Source organism: Quercus lobata, chromosome 3 (assembly GCF_001633185.2).
Source record: "Quercus lobata isolate SW786 chromosome 3, ValleyOak3.0 Primary Assembly, whole genome shotgun sequence".
Taxonomy (NCBI): Eukaryota; Viridiplantae; Streptophyta; class Magnoliopsida; order Fagales; family Fagaceae; genus Quercus; species Quercus lobata.
The window spans coordinates 27,889,515-27,899,849 of record NC_044906.1 but is presented as its reverse complement, the minus strand read 5'-3'; the positions used below and the strand labels follow the sequence as shown (position 1 = coordinate 27,899,849).

The following is a 10,335-nucleotide window of genomic DNA, read 5'->3' as shown; positions in this document are numbered from 1 at the left end:
CGTCAGTCCCGTCAATTGGGATAATTTTATTGTTTAAGACGTTGAGATTTATGTTAGGGGCAAGATGGATTTTATTGGGTTCAAATTCAAAACCATTATAAAATATATAGACGTAACTCTGTCCCAATTGAGAAGGCGTTGAAAGGTTATCAACAAACTCATTATTGAAAAAGTAAAGCTATAAACACAATAGTTTTGGAATACTCACGAGCTATTTTGGATTTTCTTTATGGGGAAGGGTGTTGTTACTGGGCAAGGCTAGTTCTCTATAAACTAAATTTTGAACATCCTAAATAAATTTACATTATACGATAATATTTTTTTGAACAGTTATTAGAGTACTTGGAAGGACTTCAAAGACTAAAACAATAAAAAGAAACCTAAAGGATGCAAAAATGATTATAATTTGTATTTTAACCTAAAATTTGCGTAAATATATACTAAGAGATATTTAATATAAATAACTCATAAGAAGATAACATAATCATTATAATATATATAAATATATATATATATATATATATTAAGGATTTTTGTTACATAAATAAACGGTTCCCCCCCCCCCCTTTTTTTTTTCTAAAGTTAAAATTCCCGGATAAATGAAAGAAATAATTCAACAATTAGATACATACTAATTTATTTCCAAATTATATTGCTTGTATACAAATTTTCATAATGTTGAATAAATCAACTTTGGCTTTCATTATTTTGGGGGAGGGGCAATTAACACTGATTGATTTTCGCATCCGATCATGATTTCCCACATGCTCGCAAAATAGGCAAAGAGCATAAAGCAGATGGAAAAATAAGTTAAAAAGTCTAGCAAAATTTCAGATGTTGGTCTGGTCTTTTTTCTTTGTTTCGAAATCTTAAAGTAGTGGATGAACATTCCGACGGCTGAGAAAAGAAAGGAGAATGAATTAGCAAACAGAAAGAGCCAACAGGCTGAGTGATTTCTTAAAACTGGCATGCCCGTATTACTGTCGTATCCGCCAGGCAGTTGGAAGGCTGCTGCGTAGGTGACAGTTGTAATGATTGTTATTGACGTTAAACTGAAATTGGAAATGTTCTCCTGGTCATCTGTAGCCATAGACGCGCCTTTGTTCTCGGTAGTCTGCACTTCTTTCGGAGTCTGGTCGTCATCTACTCTGTTCTCCTGGTCATCTGTAGCCATAGACGCGCCTTTGTTCACGAGAGTCTGCACTTCCTTCGGAGTCTTGCCGTCATCTACTCTGTTCTCCTGGTCATCCGTAGCCATAGACGGGCCTTTGTTCTCGAGAGTCTGCACTTCTTTCGGAGTCTGGCCATCATCTACTCCTTCCAAATTACACGTACCCATAATTTTTTTCTGCGAGCGTTGAGAAGGAAATGTCACTTACTAATACCTGAAATTGCAATTTCTTTTTATCGTAATCTTGGCACATGCATGGTTGTAGGGGTGTCAATTCGGGTTAGTGTGTCGGGTTCGTGTCGTGTTAAGATAAGGGTATTCGACTAAATGGCTCAACCCTAACCCGACTCATTTAATAATCGTATTATGATCCTTCAATCCTAACCCGACCTGTTAATAAGGCTGGTTGACCTAACCCAACCCATTTGACACACTTAATAAACGAGTCGTGTTGGGTTGACAAGAATGTAATACAACTCATTTCAACCTGCATAATATTAAATATAATATTCATCTAGAAATAATTTTTTTCCATCCCAAAAGCAATGCATACACTTCAAGTCTTCAACCCATATTCTTGTAATCTTTAAAAGCAATACCATTAGATCTAGTTTATAAACTATCTTAATAAACCCACTTGCAAGATATGTAAATGGTGTCCAACACTAATACAAACACCAAAAAAAAAAAAAACACACGACACAAGACAAATGCTACTACCGTGGCCTTAATCAACAATTAATATATCTCATATATTAATAATGGCACATGGGCTTAAAGTTTATAGAACAAAAGCATTATGCAGAAAAAATAAACACATGAGAGAGAGAGAGAGAGAGAGAGCAATAACCGGTTTGAGACTTTGAGTTTAAGAATTGGACGTGAAACTATTAGATAGTAAAGTGAATAGTAGGGCTGAAAAAAAATATATATATATATATATATATATTTATAAGAAGGTTTAGAGATTTAGGGTTTTTAGGATTTAGAGATCTAGGGTTTGTAAAGTTACAATTTCCAATTTTATCCCTTATAAGTTTTTGTAATTACTCACTTTTCTTTTTAAATTGAAAATATATGTTGGATATAAAAGGTATTTGACAAATCTAAAATAAAATAAATATTTATTTGTTATACAAATTAAATGGGTTGTGTTAAGTGGGTTGTTTTGGACTGACACAAATAAATTGGCGTATCAAACGTGTCTATTATGGGTTACGCGGGTTGACCCGTTTATAACATATTTATTATCCTGTCACTTTCAGGTTGATCCGTTTATAACTCAAACCCATTAAGGTCCAACCCTAACCCGAAAAAATCCATGTCGTGTTCGTGGGTTGAGTCGAGCATTAACAGTCCTACATGGTTGGGAGTGGGATCCCTCAAGCGGTCAACCCCGCCTTATTATTATTATCAGGTTCAGATGTTTTCTTGCACAAAAGAATATTAAAAGTCAAAAGATTTCGGTCCATATGGACAAGGTCATGCAGTTCAATGACAGGCTTGATTCTCTCCTTGAAGACAATATTGATTCCAATCAGACTCTACCAATTATTTGTAAGCAAAATAAATAAACAAAAAATATATATAATTCATAAATAAATATTTATATAAATTTCATTTACTAAGCCAAATGTTAATGTATATATTAGAATATATATTTTTGAAGTCTAGTGCTTTTATGCATTAGATTGGATCTATTTGGATGTTGACATGTGTCAAATATCTTTCATGTATTCACATCTCAACAAGCCCAGCATATTGGACTAAATCCTTATCTTATATATTTTACATTTTGTTTTATATGTTTATTTCGAATTAAAATCATTCTTTTATATAGCTCCATCACAAATTAATTCATAGGTTATCAAATTTACAAACTATAAAAAACAAAAAAACAAAAATCAAATTTAAAAACTAATACGTTATATATTACTTTTTTATTTAATGATAAAAGACTTTACTAAATAAACAAACTACGACTCATGCATTACATATTATTTTATCAAAAAATATATATACTTTTTAATCAATATATATTCACTATGCATAGTGTTAATAGACTGACCTTAAATTTCATAGAAAGCTTGTTGTTTGATTGAATAATGTCAGCTGCGGTCATCCCTTCCTCGTTCCTAGCCCATTTGTCAATTCTCCTGTCATGTGCAAGAATCTCTAATATTTTATAATACTCATCGAAGCCAGCTATATGCAAAGCAGCAAGATGCAAAGGCGTGTTTCCATCTTTATCTGGCTCATTTATGAGATCATGAAAAGCCAATGTCTCCATGAAAAGTTTCACCGCATTTATCCTTCCACTTTCCACGGCAAGATGAAGAACTGTCCTATGTTTGTTGTCCAACAATTCACAAGTATCTGGACATTTTTCAATGAGTGTTCTCATTAAGCCATCATGTCCTTCATTAACCGAAATGTGGAGAGCACACATCCCTTCATTGTCCTTTTTGTAAGCAATGGAATTATTTCTTTGCAAAAATAGTTGGACAACGTCTACATTGTCATTGCCAATATGTACAGCATAATGAAGAGGAATCCTGCCAGAGTCATCCGCTTCCAAACTTGCATCTGGAAATTTTTCCAACATCTTGCGCACAAAATCTATAAAGAGAGAGGGAAAATCATGTTGTTACGATTTAGTTAAAGGTAGCATGTGTTGATGAGGAATAGGTGAAAATATTTTTAGAATCTTTTCAATTCATCAAGACACCAGATTTCATAGGGCAAAACTTGTTTATATTTTACATTCCCTTTTTATAGATAGGATTAGGATACAACCTTGCTGTCAATTTCACTAGACAATATTAATTGCTTTTCGGTTGAATCCAGCTTATTTTTATACTACGAACACAAATTGATATGCAATTTCTGATCAAAATAATAATTCTGCACATGAAAATTGAAATTGTGCAAGGCAAAATATATTCGGATATAATTTTATAACGATTCAATAAATATAAGAATTTTTTTTAAAAAAAATTATAATTTGAAAGTGAGAATAATTTAATTAAATAAATATTTATATAACTTTCTTGAATATAATTTTTTATTCAAAAATTACATTCTTCTTACTTTTGAGATGCAAATTTACAAATTTGTTTTTGTATTTAGGTTTTCCTACCATCTCCTTTTCATTTGATAATATCACTAATCCACTTAAATTCTTGTGACACAATCAATCTTAATTATGATTTTTTTTTTCCATTTTTTTCTTTAAAAAGCATATATTAAAACAAATATAAGAAGTATTGTGAGTAAAGTTCAAAAAGCAATAAATGTATTTGAAAAAAAAAAAAAAAAGGTCTATGTTTTTTGTGTAATCAAGATTTGTTATATTACATGTTTCAAAAATTTTATAATTTCATTGTTATGAATTTATTATATTATCTCATTATCTTCAAACTCTTTTTGATGGATTTTTTTTTTTCATTTGTAATATTTTCAATTAAATTCTTTGTTATATATTTTATATTTCTAGTAAAAAATTAAGAAGAGGTTTTATTTTATCATATTCAGATTATTTTTCTATTCTTCTCTCTCTTTATTATATATATATATATATATATATATATTTAAAAGGAAAAATCCAAACCACATAATGGCATTTTAGTATATATTTAAAATTAAAAATAATTATAAATATTAAAAAAATTATCCACAATGAGTACTAGCAATATGAATTTGATCTTTGGTAGGTGCTTGTAGAGTTAGAAGGTTACAAAATCTCACATATCTTACAGGAGTAACTCTCAAGATTTGAAATTTGTGTATTGGGATTTTCCTTTTATACCTTACAGTGTTGGACTCAAATCCTAAACGTTTTGCTGGTTGTCGAGCTTGATTTAAAGATCTACATAATCGTAGTTCAATTGGTCAAAGCTCTCTTTTAATCAATCGAGCTCTTTAGTTTTTTAATTTTCTTTTCTGTAGCTTGTACGTTATTCAACCTTGCAGACTTATATCAGCTTGAACAATGTCTAAAACACTTCAAAGACCCGAAGATTTAATCCTAGACAAGTTTTTGTTCTTAGTTTGCCAACATACCCATATTTAGAACCTAAACATTTAAGACTAAATTATATTTAGAACCTAACATAAGCATACCAAATTGTAATCAATAGGACATACCGAAAGTGCTACACTTAAGAAAACCGGTTCTAGAATAATTTCCATTTCTATATTCAATAGAAGATTTCATGCTATGCAAAATTTGTATATCGAGTGGTTGGGAGTAATGTTAAACATAGAGTGGATTGCCGAGCACAGAAAATTCTGCTTGTATGTCATACATGTTGTATAAGATAATAAGTATAATCAGCCTAACCTTCTTTGGCAAAATTTAGTAGAACTTGTCTAAAAAACAAAAAAGGAATAGAAAACTTCAAAAGATATAGTTCAAGATAATTACCAGTTTTGGCGCGATTAATGACAGCTGCATGCAAGACATTCTTTCTTTTCCTTCCCTTATAGGAAGGGAGGTGATCCCCTGGCGTATCTATGATGTGAAGAGCAATTTTATAAAATCTTCGATCCACTGCTAGGAAGAGAGGGGATTCCCCAGCATTATTTGTAATCGAAGTCAACCTTGGGTCTTTCTGAATTAGTAACTCCACAATGTTGTAATGATCATATCTTATAGCCTCATGCAGTGCTGTATTCCGCTCCAGATTTTGCTTCCTTAGTAGCCCCATTTTTATTTCAACTTGGCCTTTTTCAAAAGTTATTAGCAGCTTTGTCGTGTCAGAATGCCCTAAGCTTGCTGTAATATGTAGTGCAGTGTTGCCTTTGAAATTTGTCATATACAGAAGTGGTGGATGCCAATCAAGGACCTTTTCCATGATATGCACATTTCCAGATTTTGCTGCCACGTGAAGAACAGAGTTCCCCCCGGCTGTCAACTGCTCGGGATTTGAAGCAAAGCTAATTTCATTCCCAGAAATTGTAGAATTGAAAAGTTCAGCGTCCATTGCTGCGAGCTGATTCTTGAATCTCAAGAGTGACCTCGTTTCCTAAAGATAACTTAAACATTAATAAATATATGGCAATCAGCTAATCAATAAATCTTATAATATCATATTATGGATTTATATCTTGGTCAGATTATTTAAATTCTATTAGGATTTGACTAAATAGTAAAATTTAAAAGGCCTTCACTTTCCTAGAAGTTAATTTTCTTATAAACTATATAGAAACCAGTATCTTTTTGCGATAAACAGCCTTTCTGTTAACCAACATGCATGCAAAGCCTCGATGAATTTGCGGATTGATTTGTCAATGACTAACATATAAAACTAGCATGCAAGGGGTTTTGTATTTAATTACTTTCTTTATGGTTCTCTTCAGACCTATATTGCTCGTGGCCCATATCTTATTGAGACTGCAAAAGCGTTCTGGCACTATTGAGGCCATGCCAGGACTTTACCATTGGACGCTGAATAGAAACTGTGATCATTAAGCGTTCAAATCAAATTCTCAAATTCCAATTAGATTAGTAATCACTAATCCCTGTATAACTTGAGAACTTACTTATGTTGCAGTTAGACAAATCTGAGCATAGAATTAATCATATATTTAACTTATTTATTACTTATAGGCAAAACTTAGGTAAAGTTTCTTCATCGCTATATGTTAGGTTTCCCAATTAAATTCTTTTTTAAAAAAAAGTTTCCCAATTAAATTCAAAAAACGTCATTATTGTCTTTTGTTGTGTTGATTAAACATATGTTTGCATTAACCAATAAAATACAACCAATATTATATTTTTCAAGGATAATTAAAATTAATACAACAATATATTTGAATTTAATTAAAAAACCTAATGTATTGGACCTAAAAGAATGCACACAACTTTGGCCATATGTTATTTTACTTTGATTTGATTTAATGGAAAAAAAAAATTCTTGTAGAACACTCTCCCCAATCCCCACCTTCTTCAACTAAAGATATAATAACACTTTTTCACTTACATAATTGGAATAAAAAATATTCATCCACTTCTAAATTGGGATCAAATTTGTATTACAACCAGTTTGGATATACAAAATATTCAACAATCACTTGACAGTCAATCTGACCCAAGAACCTGAATTTCCTTTTTCAATAAAATGTTATTTTTTAATTTTATTTTTTCATTTCCACAAAAGCTAAAATAATGCCAAAAATCTTATAGCTCAATCGATAGTTTTAATGGGGACACTTAGGTTCGAACAAGTACACTTGTTCTTCCAACAATCGAATTAAAAAGAAGAAAAATAACAACGATGATTGAGTATATATTAATTGTTTTTTTATGTGTCCATTAGCATATAGGCATTACAAACTAGTAGGCAATTAAAACGGGCATCCACTTGCGTAGTGGGCATCTTTGGTATCAAACATTTGATTGGGTTCGGAACAAACGACTCATGAAGAATTGCTAGGCTGACAACCAATTTTACTATTGAAAAAAATATATATAAAAAAAAATCTGACAGTATTTTGCAGTTTATCTCCAATTGAAAGCTCTATGCATGAAAAGAATAAAGATAAACAAAATAAAAGAACGAGAGCTCTTACCTGAATAAATCTGATTTTGTTCCGCTAGCGCAAGCTTGTTGGTATTCCAACCTTCCTTACCATCTGTACATTATCTAAGGACACGGTTCAAATTTATTGACAATAGTTTAGTAATAAAGAAGTACAAGCTAGAATCATGCTATATTAAGGCATCGAGAAAGGAAAAGAAAAATTCTTGTTAGTGTTATGATCAAGTAACTTATGCAAATAAAGTACAAGCAAGAAACTTATTATATTAAGAAATTCAAGTAAGGGGATATAATAAAGGAATTATGTACTAATAAAGAATATGTCAAGAGCTTTAAAGTTCAATTAGTATCTTCTGATATTTTAACATAGGCAAAACTTAGGTATAATATTTATGTGTTGTTTTTTAAGTTGCTCTCTTAAGATTCAATTATGTGGCTGTACTTCTAAAAATATACTTCCATCCCATGAGAAAAAAGCCATATGGCTAAATCTTAAGAGGGGAGCCTAAGGAACAGCATCTAAGTATTGTACCTAAGTTTTGTCCTTTTAATAGAGACATTTATGCTTCAAATCATTGAACTATTAACTATCGATTTCTTTATTAGAAATGACTTAAAATGGTAAGAAGGAAGTATAAGCTAGGAATATATTATATTAAAGAATTCAGGTAAGGAATATACTAAAGGAGCAATGTTTTTTTTTTTTTAATAGATATGATAGAATTCAAGTTATAGTGTCCCCTCTATGATTATTGTTCCTTATCATTAGGTCAAGACACCAATCAGTTTGTGGTATATGCGGAGTTTGAATACTAGATCTTTTATTTGATGACAAGAAATTTTACCGATTGAACTAATTAGAAGTCTAGAACCTACTAAGAACTATGTTCTAAACAATATAAAAATAAAAATAAAATTCTTATATCAAGGAATTCAAGTAAGAGATATAATAAAGGAACTATGTACTAAAGAATTTAAAAAAGGAAAAGAAAATTTTTTTATTAGTGATATTTTCAATAGAGTCATCTAGGGTTCAAAATTCAAATCCCCCACCACCAAATATCAATGTTGTGTGTGTGTGTGTGTGTTGTGTTCTAAACAATATAAATGAAAATAAAAAATCAAAATCAAAAGGTAAAAGTACCTTAAAATAGTAAGAATGAAGTACAAGCTAGGAACATATTATGTTAAGGAGTTCAAGTAAGTGATATGCTTTTTTATTTTCAAGTAAAGTAAGGGATATACTAAAAGCAACTATGTTCTAAAGAATTAAAAAAGAAAAAAAAAATCTTATATCAAGAAATTCAAGTAAGGGGATATAATAAAGGAACTATGTATACTAAAGAATTTAAATAAGGAAAAGAAAAATTATTATTAGTGATCTCTCCAATTAATGTATACATCTACGATACAAATCTGCCCACACCAACTATCAACATATTTAAAATATGTGTGTACAAAAGAATATAAAAACAAAAAATAAAAAGTTGAAGTGACTTAAAGTTAAAATAGTAAGAAGGAAGTACAAGAGTTAGGAACATATTGTGTTAAGCAATTCAAGTAAGAGATATATCACATTCTAAAGAAATTGAAGAAGGAAAAGAAAATTTCTAGATCAAGGAATTCAAGTAAGGGATATAATAAATGAATTATATGCTATATAATTTTAAAAAGGAAAAGATAACACTTATTAGTGTTCTATTGAAGTGACCTAAGAGGAGGAGGAGGAGGAGGAGGGGGGGGGAGGTGGTGGGGGTGGACTTCTTCATGCCATTAGGTTAACTCGTGAGGAGCTTTTGTCAAGCCTCTAACCTATTTATGTTAAAGATATCAAGGACATTAGTCATTAGAGGATATAGGCCTAGTCCCTAACCATTTAAACATGACCAACCCAACTGATCTGGTTCAACCCAAAGGGGGGCAAATAGTTTCAAATGATTGGGTCAATCGCTAGAGGGATTTATCTACTTTAAAAAGTAGGTTATAGGTATCGGCCTTTTAATAAATCCAGCGGAGTAACCCAATCTAATAAAGAAGGGTACCTTGATCCATAGACATTTGAGAAAAGAAAGAAACTACATCAGAGGATTGTTAGTAGGCTCGGCAATGGATTTATCCATGCTTAGTCTGGAAATGTAGTGCTTAGGCTCTATTTAATTTCTATATAGAAGGCCAAACAAAGGAACCAATTATGTTCAAATGTATTGAATCGGAGAGAATGGGACAAATTAGGCAAAACCAGGAAAATTTTATTGCAAATTTGGCGTTTGACTAAGTTTTATCTAGGTTTGACCAACTTAATGAGGAGAACTAACTATCCAGTCAAAGTAAATATTGGACCACAATTTAGATATTTCAATTCTCTTTAAAATGATTGCTCGATCCTGAGGGTTAGAATTGAATCAAACGAGATATCATGAAAGTATAATACTATTGTTTAGGGAAAAATATCATTTTCGTTCTTGTGGGAAGTTTGGTTTTCATCTCCCTAATATACCAAAAATTCTTTTTCCATCCTTCCAGTTTTTTAAAATGTTACTTTTATGTAATTTTGTGCACCCTCAATAACTTTCAATCTTATGCTTTTAATGAAATAATGCTTAAACAACATTATTTAATGAT

General features: G+C 31.0%; 1 protein-coding gene and 1 long non-coding RNA gene across 2 annotated transcripts; both read right to left on the bottom strand.

Moving 5' to 3' along the window:
• Positions 1 to 703: 703 nt before the first annotated feature.
• On the bottom strand, positions 704 to 5,880 carry LOC115980675 (ankyrin repeat-containing protein ITN1-like). Its single transcript, XM_031102904.1, has 3 exons — positions 5,598 to 5,880; positions 3,240 to 3,790; positions 704 to 1,348 (listed from the first exon to the last, which is right to left on the bottom strand). Exons 1-3 carry the CDS (start codon positions 5,878 to 5,880, stop codon positions 704 to 706), a joined length of 1,479 nt encoding a protein of 492 aa, XP_030958764.1.
• Positions 5,881 to 5,912: 32 nt separating this feature from the next.
• Positions 5,913 to 7,800, bottom strand: LOC115979667. Its single transcript, XR_004089137.1, has 2 exons — positions 7,745 to 7,800; positions 5,913 to 6,198 (listed from the first exon to the last, which is right to left on the bottom strand). It is a non-coding gene; the product is annotated as an uncharacterized LOC115979667 (long non-coding RNA).
• Between the last annotated feature and the right edge of the window lie 2,535 nt (positions 7,801 to 10,335).